Below are 16,830 nucleotides of genomic sequence, written 5' to 3' on the forward strand. Positions count from 1 at the left end.
GCTAATCTCAGAGTTCAGATGGCTACCTAACGACAGGCCCATTTATCCATGAGCTTGCAGAGTAAGGGGGGCAACGGCAGCTGTCTGTAATAAAACAATAATGGGGGATGGGGGGGGGGGGTGAGAATCGCAGAGTGCCACCTGGATTTAGGAAACAAACCATCACTTTCACAATCCCTCTTCATCAAGTAGTAAGTGCTTTTTTTGCATCTGCGGAACCATCCAGAAGCTCCATTTGGAGGACAGCTCCCCCCACCCATGCCGTTAGTCTGCGACATAAAAAACTGCCCGCAGGTCAAAGTATGGTGACGGTAAAGCCACGGCGGCCGCCACTTTGACTCCGGGCCGGACGGCTCCGCTCTGAATCAGTTTGCTAGCAGATTTTCGGTGCTGACTCAGGGGTGCGGATCTGGCCAGAAGGACAGATAGGAGGCCCGGCGAGGATCTGACTGTGAGAGGTAAAGAGCACCACCCACGGTCCCTCTGGCAAGATCTCTCTTGGCGAGGACAATCTGAGACCTTCTCAATAGGTACTAACCGATATTTATGAATAAATTAGTTTCTGCCATAGGAGCACTCATCCGCTAGTGAGTTACTAGAAATGATTCAAACCAGATATGTAACAAATACCTCTGACTACTTCAGGAAGCTGAACTCTAATAATCCAGGATAATACAAAGTCAGGTTTTACGGGCTTCTAATCTTCCAAACAAGACTCTAACAAGGCCAGCAAACATCAACAGTTGCAACTATCACCAAAATTTACCTATGAATGAGTCAGTTTTTTTTTACACTTCGGAGCTGTTTGAAATCAGAGTATTGTGCCAACTTAGCAACAAAACATTTTCCAGCCAAATGCAGAAGCTTGTCAAAAGTTGGCTGTAACTGGACATCTTGGGCATGATGCCTAAGAGGACCGCATGATTCAGGGGTGTTAAAGGTACGTTCTCAATGATGGACACGTGCCCCAGCTGACACAGCAGTAGTTTGTCTCTAACTCAGGAAGTGATCCCGCCTTTCTCCCTCCTCTGAGCATGAGGCTACCCGTCGATCAATGAAGTTCTCACGCAGGTCATCGGAGGCACCTGCAACAGGAAGAGGTGGGCTTCAGGGGCTGATCGGGTGCAGGTTGGGTGGGAGGCTGTATGACAAGGGGGACCATCCCGTTCTGTGTGCATCTCTCTGGTCACGTGACCAACACCATGGCTGTTGGTCTTTGACTTTGAAGAGGGGGGCAGGACCGTCATAAAGGGGGGAAGTTAGGACGATATCAAGGGCCCCTGAGTGTAAAAATCTGCAACATAATTGGACTGGTGTGGTTTGGGGGTCCAATATGATATGCTTTTATGGGGTTCAAAATCTCTAGCAGCGTCGCTGTGGTCGAACACAGACAACACTAACAAAGGGGGCTACAAACACTGGGGTGGGGGAACGAGAGAAACACGACTGTAGAAGTGTGAGTGAGCAGGTCTGGAAGGCAGCATCTGTGTAATTGTCAGCAGTCATATCTTAATATTCCTTAACAAACTGTAACACTTCCTCATTTTTCATTCACATTTCATTAACCTTTCTTGTTTCTTTATGTAACCCCCCTAGAATTTTCCCCTCTAGACAGGCCCCCGTGGATCATAGCGGTTTGGTGCTTCTAATCAGGTTTCCTGGCTTAATTACCCATGAACGCACTGGTTTTTTGTTAAATAGAAAATTGAACCAGTAAATCATATTTAAATATATCACCATGCGTATTTACATGGCTCTAGCAAAACATCTCAGCCGTGCTCTGCTCCATTATGGTTCTTAACAAAGGAAAATGGCTCTCCAGCTCCTGACAGCCAGGAGTGGAAACAATAGGTCTGTTCGCCACTCCTCATGCAGAAATCCAGCAGAATCCAGTGCGGGACATCCACTGTGGGAACGCTGTATAGCCAGCTCACTTCAGCCGCAATCAGCTACTGCTATTACCCATTGTGATCAAAGGGGTGATCAGTCAGAATATTAACTGTTCCAAATATCTGTTCAGTATTAACTTCAAAAAGCTTCACAAAATAATGACGATCTTACAAAACCTATCAAAAGGGGCAGGAAACAGAGACTGGAGGCTTGAATATTTATTATTACACTCACACACACTTAAAGGCGTATCACAATATGTATATAACATGAAGGAACAGCCACTCTACACCTGTTAGCCCACACCTTTCCAGTAATGGGGCTACAGCTATGAGATTAAAAACTACACCCTACTAAGTGGATGGGATTCTGAGGGCCTGGCTTAAAGGACTGCCCCATACCAGACACAGAACACAAGCAGGTTCTACTGCCACATGTCAGTCAAGCAAAGGGGTTGGTGGAGACACGTGTACTGGGATCAAATGAAAAAAGAGGAACACTGAACATAAAACATTTAAAGCACAAAATGAGCAAAGCAGAATGGAGGGAGCACAAATTCTTTGATAATATGTAGTATAAAGATGCAGCTTTTCCTGGACACACCTTTAAAAAGGAGATGGCTGGGTCAACCCAACACCATGTAGGAAAAATAGACAATCTGCCAATGAAGAATATATATGATCCCTTTGATCTATGATTCTTCATTTCAATCACTTATTTGTCTCTTGATAAGAGTGCCTGATCTGGCTTACCATTGGACATAATTTGCTATATTCTTCAGACACTTCTGCAAAAATTTCAAAGCTTGCTCCCAGGACATGAGGTCTGTGACAAAAAGGTCTTTGAGAAGATGACCGGATGGACACGGAGAGCCCTGACAGACACAGCAAAGACAAAGAAACGAGTGGAAAGAAATGTACAGAATGAAAGAGTTCTGGAAAAAAAAACAAGGAGAGATTAACCTATAACTAGAAACTGTCATGAGACGAGAGAATACTTCACACGGAAAGAGAAAGGCGAGAGGAGGAAGATGAGATGCTTTTGATGTGTAGGGAGAAGGCCGGGGGGGGGGACAATGTCTCCAAAACTGAAGGGACTTCTCCCTTTAGTATCCATTCACCTCCAGGAGAATCCTCCCCCAGGGAATCCGATAAGCAGTGGAACTGGAGTCTTACTCATACAGACCATCAGACCCTCCTCCGGAACACACAGGGAAACTTCAGGCTCCCTCGGAAACCCCAGTAGTACCGCCAATCCAAGGCATCCGGCTGGTAAACTGCTGTTTCCAGTGCCGTTGTTACAGGTTTTGGGATAATTACCGCCAAACTGCGACTCCCAGATCACAAAGGAACCTTGAGGACAGAACTGTAACAAAGCACGTCCACGACAGGAGGACCGGGATGTGCGTGTACTGCACCTTGGGTGATTTTACACAGGAGAAATTTGCAAAACAGCCCAAAAAAAATGTGGAGTGGCTTAATGAGCGAGGGGGTGGGCTTGGGCATCCTGGATTGAACAGAACGTCTCTGATATCTGTCTTCTTAATGGCTACATAACGTCCACATCACAGGTGCTAGGAGTAACATCATGCTGGACATAAATCAGACCGACAATTTTCACGCTGGAGTTTGTCTAGGATACATCTCCATCGGTCTTTTTCATGGTACTGAAATATTTGTATGTTCAGAAGTTCAGGATGGAAAAGTCACACTGCATCTTTATGCTACAAGGAATGGATGGGGAAGAGAAAGACTGAGTACCTTTCGTCTTTGTTGTGTGTGGAATTGGCATCAGTGATATCCAAGCTTTTACTGAACACGGCCTTACTACAGCGGGAGACAAAGCAACAGACAGTCAGTCACAACCCGGCCGTTTCCACAGCATCACCTGCCTCTCGAGGTCCCCACACTGGCCACTGGATTCCGCTAATGTCTCACAAGCTGCCTCAGCCACTACATGCCACAGCTGACCTGAGATCGGTGACCTTAGTTGTTGTGTTAGTCAGTGTAGATCCTTTGCATCGCCCAGAGCAGTATTTCCCAACCCGATCCTCAGGGACCACAGACAGTCAACAGTTTTTGCTCAATCCTAGCTCTATACTGGGAGCTGGGAGGGAAGAAAAACATGGACTGTCTGGGGATCCCCAAGGACCAGGTTAGTAAACACCACCCCAGAGGACAGATGACATGTCAATGTGAGAACATCATCTGGACCAGATGCCATCAGGCTGAGCTGATATCTAAATCGCAGGCTTGGCAGAAATCATGGCTCCCAGACATATTACTGAGGGGAATGCATTACTGACTTTAAGGATAAGACATCACTGGCCAGCTTTACTGCAGACCCAACAACTGTGAATATAATTGACTGAATTCCAACAGTTTCCAGCTCTCGATTCAGTTCACACACAGACTCAGAAGACTAATATCGAGCTAGCATTTCACCTGTGTTCTGAAGTGTGCAAAGCACTATTCTGTCACTTTGCTGGTACTGAAAACACAATATAATGCATTAAGCTTTTCCCATGTCTGCCCAGAGGTTAAGTTAATGAATAACTGCAGTAGGTGAAGTCAGTTTTCAGAGAAGATCAATGAACATTTATTGCTAGTATAAGTCAAAGTAATGACTTCATGATGACCTGCTTTATTGGTTTTCTTTCATGTACGCTTATCAGTTTTGTCATTTCCAAAGAATGCTAGTTAATGGCACCCACCAAGACCTTCTGAGCACATGCCCACCAACCAACATCTGGAGGTGAAGAACATGAATGCAACATGATACTGAGATCCCTCATCACAGTCAGACAGAACAGACCAGAGACCATAACTACACTCAGTTTCTGGGACTGTAAAAATGATGAAGACTAATGTTATTATAAAATGGAAATAAAATAGAGGAGGTTAAGTAATCTGAATTCTCTCCACTGTACAGCCCTGCCCACTGCTACATCCAAACTGGTATTTCACAATCTCACCCCTATTCACCTGCCTAAATCCAGTCCCACCCCTCTCCAAACTGGTACGTCCCAGTACCACTTCTAGCCACATGGCCCAGCCCAGTTCCACCCTCATTCACCTGGTCCCGCCCAGTCCAACCAGTCTCCAATAAATTCCAGTCTTAAACAACTGGACATATTCATTTAGCAACTCCATACAGAACAAGCGCACACCATGAAAATACTTTTTTTTTCTCGTAATAAATTCACCATAACTGTTTAATTGCAGAAACGGTTCAAAAACTCCAGACACTAGCAGCATGCATGAGGCTCCAAGGCTGCCTTTATTAATTGTGAACTGGAGGCAAGGTCTGTGATGCCGGGAAGAGCGGACAGCAGGTGGCAGCGTATTAAACAGGGGCCAGCAGGCAGGTGGAGGGCTGCGGGTGGCTTCCCATCAATCAGCTCTCCGATGCAGAGGAGTTTGGGCCTTTTCTGACACAGGGTCATTTTAATGAATAAATCAAACAGGCGTGTCGTTAATGGTGGAAGAGGCTGTGGGCGGAGGCACAGGAAATAGCGCACAGGAGGATGTGCCCCGTCTCGTCACTCAGAACGGCTTAATGCACACTGCTCAGCCTGGGGGAAAGAACCCGCTCAGATAAGTTATAGGAAACACGCATCTCAGGACACCAGACTTGTGTATAATAATGAGGGAGACACAAATTCCATCTTCTAATTAGCTTAATTCTAAATAAATACCCAGCCAAACAGGATTTTCAGCTTAGCCACATATAAAAAGTGACTCACTCAAGCAAAATGTGTCCATTCTAAATGCAGGGGGAGGCCTATTAGATCATCATAATGACAGCATAAACAGAAGCTAAAAACAGAAATATCTTGGCAGTTTAACGCCCCCCCCCCCATACACTGTACATCTGTGTATAGAAATGCTTTTTCCACCCGCTTTATAGATTGCGTTCGAAAGGATGACTCCGTGCTCGAGGTGGGGAGGGTCGCCGATTTGAATCCCATGGCTGGCAGAGTTCCCTTCGCCCCTTAACCCCAAAGCCTGCTCCAGGGGTGCGGGACAAACAGCTGACCCAGTGCTCTGACCTCAAGCGTCACGCTCACCTCTACGTGTGTCTTATAGGGGGGACTATTAGGTTATTATGATGCAGGGATGCAGATGTGTTGTGTGGTATGGTGGGGGGGGGGTACCTCTGCCCGTGCTGTGCCATGTCAATGGCCCGCCTCGCCGGCACCGGTGACCCGCCGTCCGTCACGCTGAGCACCTCCATGGACTTGCGCTCCGGTCTCCTCTTGCCGTGCCGGTTCAGCATGGGCGAGTCCACGCGCTTCCTGGGGGGGTCTGTGGGAGTGGGTGTTCAGTAAATCATCCATTGCAGATGGAGGACGCACGATTCATCACTGAGCTGAGTGAGTGGTCTGCCTGAAGGCCTGGCGTTTCCTCCAGGGCAGACAGAGATTTAACCGTCTGCCCAAGCTTGTCATTAGAACAACTGTCATGTCTAAATAATGACCTGTACGGCAACATCAAATATAACAATACATACAACAATAATTACAGACTCGCTGATCTAAATAATGCTTTATTATTGGACAGATAAACCCCCCCAGTCAAGACGGCAACAGTCACAGTGAATCCTCATTCCTACCACTACATGATGCTTAGAAAGTGAGTTTGCTGGCATCTCCACCTTCTGAAACCAGAAGGGTCCCACCAAAGCTGTGGGAGTAGATTACTTGTGTCTATATAATGACCAGAAAACATTCCTCTCCAGCAAACTCCCCAGTAATGAACTTTGCATATGACAATTAAATCCTTATATCTCTTTGCAAAGTGTTCCTGAGGGATGGGCATACCTATTTCATTGCGTGGGGGTAGGTTTTGGTCCTCGTGGCTGGGGTACCTCTCCTTACGATCCAGAAGGAGAAAGTAGATCATCTTCTCCTGGTTGTCACTAAGATCAATGAGAGAATTGACAGAGCTTTCCACACAGCCAGACCTTCTTCAGACATCAGACAAAAAGGTTGAACCTTCTTAGCCACATTGATAACCATCAGATCGCATGCAGCTGGAAAGACGTTAGGTGATGACTGTAAACTAATGAGATGGCCATAATCAGAATGGGAGAGAAAGGAGCTGCATGATTTGTAATGTCAGCTAAAACCTATGAGTGATATGCCACCCCCCTGCCCCCCCGTCAGCTAACTACAGCATTTCTTAATGATAATGGAAAGAGCTACAATACCAGGTGCCTCAGAAAAGCCACTACAGACCATCCATCACTGGCAGTAACAAGGACCACAGATGAAATGTACTGATGGTAATTGTGCTATTTTTGCGATGAAGGATAGGCACTGCTATGGAGAATCGTTCCACGGCTGCTTCCCTGGGCCACCGTTCAGCTAATAAACAAAAACAAAAGCAAACAGCGGCAGGAAGATTCCTGCATTCAGGTTCAGATGATGACATAGCATGGGACCCCCACGGTGTTACTCAACCCATTCCTCACGAACCTCCACACTGTCCGTATTTTTGCTCTCTCCCTGCTGGTAGTACACCTGAACCAAACAATCAAGCAATTAATACCTGGTACAGGTGTGTTGGGAACTGGGAGGGAGCAAAAATGTGGACTAACTGAGCATCCAGTGTAAGAATCACTGGTTAATTGCCAATAGGTGAAATGAGTGAACCTTGGGCCCTGCCATTGTTGATGTACTTTGGTTCAGGGGAAAAGCCAAATTCAAGCAGGGCACTAGAGGGACAGAGGGCATTCTTCAAGTCACCCCGCAAACACCACATCTTATCACTCACTCTTCTGAAAGCAGATCCTTCATCAGCTTGTTCTTGTCCCGGAAGCAGCCCAACGAGTGCATGCTCTCCAGCACATCGGGGTCGATGTCTTCGGCTGAGGGCAGCGTGCGGATGGCGACCTTCCGAGGAATGGGCTGCTCTGGCTCTGGCTCATTCTTGCCCCCTCTGGCAGGAGGACCAAACGACACGCAAGGCATTCAGCACCGCTAACGAGGATTTCCCGCTTTTGGCTTGTATCACCCTTACTTCAAGAGAAAAAAAAATCCTGCAGACTGAACTTTAAACAGATGACAATTTTATAGCAATGATATTTATAGCATTCAGTTTACCCTTGTCCCATTTATACATATTATATTTTAACAAAATCAAACTGGGTTAAGTACTTTGCTATAAGGCACAACAAGAGACCCCTAAGGAGTTTAAATGACAACCTTCCTGGTTAGAAAGCCTACGCCCCCAATCACCCAGCCACACTCCACATAATATAAAAAGAATTTGTATTTTATGTGGCCTTGATCCCGGGACCTAGACCACAGCTGGCTGCCTAGACAAGGTTATTTACTTATGTTTCAGTATCATAATCAGGCGGCGGAAAGGTGGAGATTTGGTGGCAGCGGGACACAGTTTGCCCTCACGCGGGAGGTCCTGGACTTCTCACTCCACACCTCATCATCTGCTGTGTTATTATTCTGGCCGGCTGCTCCCCAGGCCTGCCCTCAGGGTCGCCCCCCCCCCCCCCGCTATCCCACGTGCCTCCTCGCTTCCTCCTCGGCCAGCTCATCAACAGTTCGGCGGTAACCCCATTATTTGAATCAGGCAGGGTGGCAGTGCAGTTGAACGAATGTCCGGGGGGGTAGAGTAGGGGCCCCTGAGGGAGCCACTGGGTGGGACTGTAAAATAACTCAATTTACGATGTTGGTTTTTTTCGTTGCTGTTGTGATTATTAACTTTTATTTCATCTCTTGGTTTGAACTTTCATCAAGAGCTACTTCCATCTATCACCTAGTTTCAGCTTTATAGTTTGCACTTGTTTTACCTAATCAAGTCTGTAGTGGACCATCTACTTTCCTGTGAATTAAAGAGCCAGAAATATTTACTGGGAGCCCCATGTGACAATTGTCCCCATAGTCTTTTAATGGAAGTCACACAACAGTATGCAAAGCAACATCAGTTTCCTCATGCCACAAGGCGTGGCTAACTCCTCAGGCTCCTCGGTGATTGGTCTCCATCCTGCCGTGCCATTTTTACTCATCCAATGACATAACCAATCCTGAGTACCCCCCCCCCCCCTCCACCCCGTTTCCCTGAGCCCGACGAGAAGCCAGCCATACTTACATGTACCACGTATGCTTCTGGATCTGTTCTAACTGTATGGACGGGAAGCAGGGAGAGGAGGGCAAAGACACAGAGAGTGGAGAGGTTAACAGGGGCAAGCGATGTGGGCCACAACAGAACCGAAAGGAACAGGAACGACACAGAAAAGCAGCCGACATTCACTGGGCTGAGCGTGTGACGCATTACCCTCTGACTCACCCGGGACAGAAAAAGGCAAAACGGCAGGGGAAAGATAAACGCCACGGTGAAAAAGCCATGGGACATGTTGGTCTTTGTCTCCCATACAGGAGCAGAAGAATGTTCCGGGCCTGAGTCGCAGGAGATAAGGGCCACAGCCGGGAACTGGGCAGAGACATTGGAGCCGGAGTGCTATCGGGGGATTCGCCGCCGCTTCAGGGCCCCGGCGAGTTGCGGTCCCACCTATCTGTCTCTGCACACTGCCCCTGTCCTGCTAAAATCCTGCTGTTGTGAGACTCTGAGTTCCATCCTCTGTGCCTACCACAGCCGGATCTGTGGCTCCTGCCAGCACTGTGCACTCTTGTGGGCTCAGATTGGGGAATGGGAAGGGGGGGGGAGGTGGGTTTAGAATGACTGTCCTCAGAGCCAATTACTCCAGTGGTCCGTACAGGGAGACCTCAAACAATTACCAATCAATGCAAATTGGATATACTAGATGCTTAGTGCGGTTACTGCTGACAGATTTAAGGGAATGGTGGCATGAAAGGAGAGAGCTTCTTCCGACCTTTGACCTTCATTGGGGACGGAGGTCACCAGGCATCCTCCACATCCATAAGGGAAATCCCATTCAGGCTCCTTATTATCGGCACGAGGAAATAATTACGCAGCAAACCAATCAGGAAGGGTGCGGAGAAACGGCTGCCACCTTCAGACCGAGGGTTAGCAGAGCAATGATGCTCAGAGCAACCAGTTGCGACTGCACTGTAAAGGGGAAGCCCCCATCTCCACAAACTCCCCCATGCCTTTTTCTGTCCCTTTTTGTCTCAAAGGTTCACATTCCCAGCCCCAATCCCCCTCCCCCCTCTTGAGGTGACATGAGCGATACTGAAGCCTTTTGCTCGATCCCGAGCCGCCACGTGCTGGAGTAATTTAGCGCGATGCGCTGAATTGAACCGATCAATCAATTTCATTTACGCAGCTGCTCTCGACATGGACAGAGCAAAGGACCAATGAATTCCTGAAGCACGCTCCTGTGCTTCTATCCAGCGGCCACTGGGGGCACCTGAGAGCTTTTAAAAAAAGATACACACGCACACACAGGCAAACCTGCACACACGACTGAGAAATCAGAGTGATTAGTGGGCTTAAGGGAGCAGTTCTCTTTCATCAAGGACGTTTATTCTTTCATTGATGGAAGCGTGAGATAAAAGGTCTCTTGTTTTGCCCGCCCTCGCCCGTGCGCCGGTGCCGGTGCCATTTGCACTGAGGATGGGCGCCTGGGTCTGGCCCTCCGGATTCCACAGGGAGTCCCAAAATGAGCCCCTTCATGACCACCTTCCAGTGACCGCTGGGCACCTCTCAGAGAGATCCAAAAATGCCTCCAGTGCCATAAGAGGATGGAGCAGACATCCTCCCTGGGGGGGGGGGGGGTGATGGAGGTATATCCTGCTGTACTCCAGGACTAGGCCAGGCGGGCAATGGTAATGGGGGAAGAATCACATTTCAAGGAGTTCCAGGTCTTGTTTGGAGAGCGGTTGCCATGGCAATCAATGATCTACTTACGGCGAGCCTGTGCCGTGTAAATGAGAGCGAGATTTTAGAAGCAGGCTTACTAAATTTAGAATCCAAATTAATTCATTAGTCATAAACGAATGGTTGCGTTTGAAAATTTCATCTGCATCTCTGTGATTTATTAGAGAGGGATAATCACAGCACCAAAACCACCACGGTCGAGTATATTTTGAAATGTCGTGGGTTTTTGCTCGTGCTACGCCGCTTGGAAGCATCTGTCTCCTGGAGAGGGAGGAGTCTGAGGTGCATTATATCGGATGCGCTGCTACGCTATTAAAGCTGCAGGCCGTTTGTGCCCATTGTAGATCTGTTAGAAGGGCCCAGCTGTGAAGTTGAATGACACTAGGATCCAGCGGCACCAAGTCATGTTGGAGTGGTTGGGACTGGGGGCTAGGGGGCAGCAGGGCTAGAGTGTAGTGTAAGAGGCGAAGGGAGGGGTTGGTGGTTACTTGAGGTCAGCAGGTAGAACATCCATTTACAGCTGTATAGAGGTCAAAGGTCAGGCACTCACAAGCATAGCCAGAAGTCAGAGGGCAACCCTTTGTGTTGCAAGCAGAGTAATACTGCAAACAAGATGCCAGCAGACACAGCGGATGCCAGGCTGGGTCTCCTCCTCCTGATATCATGTCACATCCTTCTGGGGGCTGCACAGCGACTTGAGGTCTTGTATCATAACCATGCCTGGTGCTCAATGGAAAGTAGATCTGAACAAGTCCAGGTTTTTTTTTTTTTTTTTTTTTTTGGGGGGGGGGGGGGGGGGGTTGCAATGGGTCAGACTGGCCGTCTCACAGCCCATTACATTTACTTTTCTGAGGAATTATGGAAACGAAGAGTTAGACACGACCAGCCTGCCCCAGCGTGAAGTTTCCTCAGCGCAGCCTTGCTCTGGCTCACAGACTCGCCAAGTTCCGTTTGTCCAAGGGCAGCAAATCCTCAACTGTCACCGTCTGCCCGGAGTAGAGGATCTGGCCCAGGGCAAGGAGACAGAGGCTGCGTCCTGTTCTGCAGGCGCCCAGGTGAGAGGGACAGAGGGCATCTGCATCATGTTCTTATGTTCTCATCCCATAAACAACACATGCTCTGAGCTTAGGGAGGATGGTCGTCATTTGTGTTTGCCTTGCTCTGCCTTTCCATTCTCCTTGGATTACTATACATTTGCCATGGCACAGCTCACATGTGAAGATCAAGCAGGCCACGGTTGGTAGAAAGACACCCAGAAGCTCAGAGGAAGAAGATAAAGGAAGATAAAGACCATGAGGGTAACCTGGAAGATGACCGACAGTGACCCCTGTAGGCCGGTTGGGTGTGTTAGCCTTGAATAATAAGAATGTCTTCAAAGAGTTTAGCAAATATTAGCAAGTATTAGAATCTCAAATGCTATCCATCCATCATCCAAAAGAGCTTATCCAGGGGAGGATCGAAGTCAGCTTGAGGCCTGTCCCAGGAAAGGGGACGAAGCAAGAGATGGGATGTGACATCATCGTAGGGCAGCCACTTTGAGAAATTTAGGGTAGAGAACATGCGACATCCGCACAGTGGGATTATAACCCCCAATATTCAAGGTGTGAGACAATGCAAACCATAAACCCAACATTGCTGATCTCAAAATACATTACAGTTCCAGTGACAAGTCTGCAGACACATATAGTTTGGCATTCAGACGTTGGATGCTAAGAGACCCAAGGGGCCTGATGATGGGGCATGAAAGCAGGTCTGACCGTTAGCCGCTTGGTGGCGTCCACCTCGATCATGCCTCTGAGCAGGTTCTGACAGTCCGGCGGGATGAAGTGTGGCATGTGGAAAACGCCCAGCTTCACCTTCTCCAGCAGGTTCCTCAAGTTGTCGTCGTCGAACGGCAGGGCGCCCTGGAGGACAGACCGAGACAAGGGAGGGACAGGGAGATGGAGAAAGAGAGGGGGAGAGAGAGGGAGATAGAGAGAGAGAGAAGTATAAGATAGGAAGAAGGGGGAGTTACAAGAGGAAAAAGAAATAAAAGCAGAGGGGAAAAAATGGGTTAGATAAAGATAGTATTTATACATTTGAATAAAATAGACATTGAAGAGAGGGATGGGTAAACAAAACAAAGCAAACTGTTTAAGATGCATAACAACATTTATAGATCTTTTAAAAGGTTTTTTGTTTACAAGCCATCTTCATTAAGAGCAGCGTTTTTACTTCAAATAATAATAATAATAAAAAAAAGCAGCAGAGGGCAGCTTTAGTGATAATGATCTCCATCTCTGCCTGTTCATTATCATTCTCCTGTCAGAGTTTATCAGCACCTCCCTGAAACAAGGCCGAGCCCGAGCCCGGAAAGGCAGGATTCCAGGTGTCTCCCTGTAAGCGGAGCCCAACTGCAAGGGAGTGAAGGCATCGGATATGGTGGGTGGAAGGCAGAGAGAGGTGCTTTAAAAAGCAAATCTGTGTGTACCGGAGAAACCAAAATAAGCCCACCTCAGCATGAGAAAAGGTACCTGACTTCTTTCAAAGTAAATCCTGTTTACTGAATCTACTGGTGGGGGAACAAAGTTTTTAGATACAAGAAAAGCACCACAGGCGGCGATGGTGAAAGGCTGCGGCCTTCCGGTGAAAGCTGGGTTGTGCAGTGTGCACGGCCACGTCAGGCTGCGTATTTATTTTCCCCTCCCAGCCTGCTTTGCGGCCACGTGCTGTATGTTCACAGCCATAAATAGGAGGGCGACAGGAAACAGGAGCTGATTATGCTGGGGTAGCAGGAAACTAACGGGCAACAGAAGTGCCACGTGAAAGGGTTATAGGCCCCGCCCCCTCTGGAAATGAGGAAGCACATTAAAAGTAGATAGTCGCTCCATGAACATGACATCATCTATCTCACGGTTCCATCACCACAGTAACCTACTTCTCCAGATACAGCTCTAAAAGAGCTGCAAAGGGCTTCAAATTCAGCCCAATTTAATTACACGACAAATCAGTAGCCGGTGTTCTGCAAACAGCATGCTGGGAAATGGCCCGCAAATCATGTAAATAAACAGCCGTCCCTGCATCCGTCACCCAACCACTTATCTTGGACAAAGTCACAGGTGGCCTGGAGCCTGTCCCAGACGGTACACCTCAGATGGGATGCCAGTCCATCACTAGGCACACACACCCAATCATGCACTACAGGCAATTTAGAGACACCAATTAGTACATGGCTCAGGAGGAAACCAGAGGACCCTGGAGGAGACATGCAAATAGAAGCAAAATGGGATTTGAACAGGTGAGGCAACAGAGGTACCCACTGAACCCCCCATTAAAACCCCTTCCTCCTGTTCCACCTCATCAAGACCAATTCCACACATTGACTTCATTAATCTAAAGTACGCTTTGATCTCTCCACAACGGCGATGTTACTTAAGCCAGTTGGTCACAGAGAATGTTTTCCTCCACCTGTATGGAAACCTAGCAACATTATCACCAATGATGGTTAGTAAGCAAGGAAGTGAAATTCACAGGCTTCAGTGAGGTAGAGATAGAGGCCCCTGTGAGATAGAGCATAGAGGCCCCTGTGAGATAGAGCATAGAGGCCCCTGTGAGGTAGGGGATAGAGGCCCCGGTGAGGTAGGAGATAGAGGCCCCTGTGAGGTAGGGGACAGAAGCCCCGGTGGGGTAGGGGATAGAGGCCCCTGAGAGGTAGGGGACAGAGGCCCCTGTGAGGTACTGTAGGAGACAGAGACCCCTGTGAGGTAGGGGACAGAGACCCCTGTGAGGTAGGGGACAGAGGCCCCGGTGAGGTAGGGGATAGAGGCCCCTGTGAGGTAGGGGACAGAGGCCCCTGTGAGGTAGGGGACAGAGGCCCCTGTGAGGTAGGGGACAGAGGCCCCGGTGAGGTAGGGGACAGAAGCCCCGGTGGGGTAGGGGACAGAAGCCCCGGTGGGGTAGGGGATAGAGACCCCTGTGAGGTAGGGGACAGAGGCCCCGGGGAGGTAGGGGACAGAAGCCCCGGTGGGGTAGGGGCTAGAGGCCCCTCTGAGGTAGGGGACAGAGGCCCCGGTGAGGTAGGGGACAGAGGCCCCGGTGAGGTAGGGGACAGAAACCCTGGTGGGGTAGGGGATAGAGGCCCCGGTGAGGTAGGGGATAGAGGCCCTTGTGAGGTAGGGGACAGAGGCCCCGGTGAGGTAGGGGATAGAGGCCCCTGTGAGGTAGGGGACAGAGGCCCCGGTGAGGTAGGAGATAGAGGTCCCTGTGAGGTAGGGGACAGAGGCCCCGGTGAGGTAGGGGATAGAGGCCCCTGTGATGTTGGGGACAGAGGCCCCTGTGATGTTGGGGACAGAGGCCCCGGTGAGGTAGGGGACAGAAGCCCCGGTGAAGTAGGGGATAGAGGCCCCTGTGAGGTAGGGGACAGAGGCCCCAGTGAGGTAGGGGATAGAGACCCCTGTGAGGTAGGGGACAGAGGCCCGGTGGGGTAGGGGACAGAAGCCCCGGTGAGGTAGGGGACAGAAGCCCCAGTGGGGTAGGGGCTAGAGGCCCCTGTGAGGTAGGGGACAGAGTCCCCGGTGAGGTAGGGGATAGAGGCCCCGGTGAGGTAGGGGATAGAGGCCCCTGTGAGGTAGGGGATAGAGGCCCCGGTGAGGTAGAGCATAGAGGCTCTGGTGAGGTAGGGGATAGAGACCCTTGTGAGGTATGGGACAGAGGCCCCGGTGAGGTAGGGGACAGAGGCCCCGGTGAGGTAGGGGATAGAGGCCCTGTTAGGTAGGGGATAGAGGCCCCGGTGAGGTAGGGGATAGAGGCCCCAGTGAGGAAGGGGACAGAGGCCCCAGTGAGGAAGGGGACAGAGGCCCCAGTGAGGTAGGGGATAGAGGCCCCTGTGAGGTAGGGGACAGAAGCCCCGGTGGGGTAGGGGATAGAGGCCAATGTGAGGTAGGGGACAGAGGCCCCGGTGAGGTAGGGGACAGAAGCCCCAGTGAAGTAGGAGATAGAGGCCCCAGTGAAATAGGAGATAGAGGCCCCTGTGAGGTAGGGGACAGAAGCCCCAGTGAAGTAGGAGATAGAGGCCCCTGTGAGGTAGGGGACAGAGGCCCCTGTGAGGTAGGGGTTAAAGTCCCTTACTGAGTGGTTGAAGACCCGTGTTTTTGGTGATGTTATTACCTAATTAATTTGTTTGTTTATTTGTTTGTTTGCTTCTTTTAACTGTCTGTAAAGCACTTTGTAAACACTGTGGTTTAAAAACATTGCAGTATAAATAAAGATTGATTGATTGAACTAAGGAAAAAAAAAATCACCATAATGAATTAATTTAACTAACAAATCGACAGCATCCCACTAACACAGAAAGCCCCGTTCAATAAGCTAAATGTACTCAGCAGAGCCACGCAGCCTACGGTCCCAAGGCTAATGTGATCCTGCAGATATTAGATTTCTTCAGCACTAATAAACAAAAGTTAGGATGCTGTTTGGGAAGCGCATCCGTTACAGTGACAAGCACACCTCGTATCGGAAGGAGCAGTCATCTCCCTCTCTCCCAAACTTTTACTAGTATTACTGCTGTGGTAAACTCCGGATGGTGTGCGACCCATGAAATATGGATAGGCCTGTCTGTGGCTTGTCCCAAAATAACACCCGCGAGAGCTCCTTTAAGGATTTCCCTCATAAAAACCACCCGTAGCGCCATAACCCAACCTCAGCAGAACAGAAGGGGATTTGGGACAGAGTCATAAAGAGGAAAGGAACAACAGCTCACAAGAGGAGAATTCAAAATGTCCACGGTCCACTAAAACCAAAGCCCCCCCCCCCCCCCCCCCCCCCGCCACTCCTCACACCCAATAAACTGCCTGCAAATCCATGTGGAGAGGATTTGATAGTTTGGCAACTTTGGGCCCAAAAATAAAGCTTTATATCACTTTGGACTGCTTGCGGAGCAGAAACTTCACGAGAGCCCCGTCGGCAACGAGAAAAGTTTGCTGAGAAGTTTTACGGGAGAGTGAGCATCATGCAAATGGAGGAAGCTTTCCAGCGTATCCGCGCCATACTCACAGACCAGCCACAAACAGTAAGTGACACTTACAGCCACGGTACCTCACTCCCGCGGCTCAGACCATAGTGTTTAATCAATGGCCGCTCA

At 49.2% G+C, this 16,830-nt stretch overlaps 1 protein-coding gene across 13 annotated transcripts in view; it reads right to left on the reverse strand.

Moving 5' to 3' along the window:
* Positions 1–16,830, reverse strand: part of brsk2a (BR serine/threonine kinase 2a) — a 136,723-nt gene that overhangs the window by 15,661 nt on the left and 104,232 nt on the right. For 9 of the 13 annotated variants that reach the window (XM_023842147.2, XM_023842155.2, XM_023842152.2 and 6 more), the window contains 6 exons: positions 12,470–12,616; positions 9,003–9,034; positions 7,668–7,832; positions 6,713–6,810; positions 6,047–6,197; positions 3,651–3,716 (listed from right to left, as the gene is read on the reverse strand). In XM_023842147.2, coding sequence (XP_023697915.1) covers positions 3,651–3,716; positions 6,047–6,197; positions 6,713–6,810; positions 7,668–7,832; positions 9,003–9,034; positions 12,470–12,616 — 659 coding nt within the window. The remainder of the gene's footprint in view (positions 1–3,650; positions 3,717–6,046; positions 6,198–6,712; positions 6,811–7,667; positions 7,833–9,002; positions 9,035–12,469; positions 12,617–16,830) is intronic. The other 4 variants (XM_023842154.2, XM_072698218.1, XM_023842153.2 and 1 more) reach the window with 1 other exon arrangement.

Source organism: Paramormyrops kingsleyae, chromosome 13 (genome assembly GCF_048594095.1).
Source record: "Paramormyrops kingsleyae isolate MSU_618 chromosome 13, PKINGS_0.4, whole genome shotgun sequence".
Taxonomy (NCBI): Eukaryota; Metazoa; Chordata; class Actinopteri; order Osteoglossiformes; family Mormyridae; genus Paramormyrops; species Paramormyrops kingsleyae.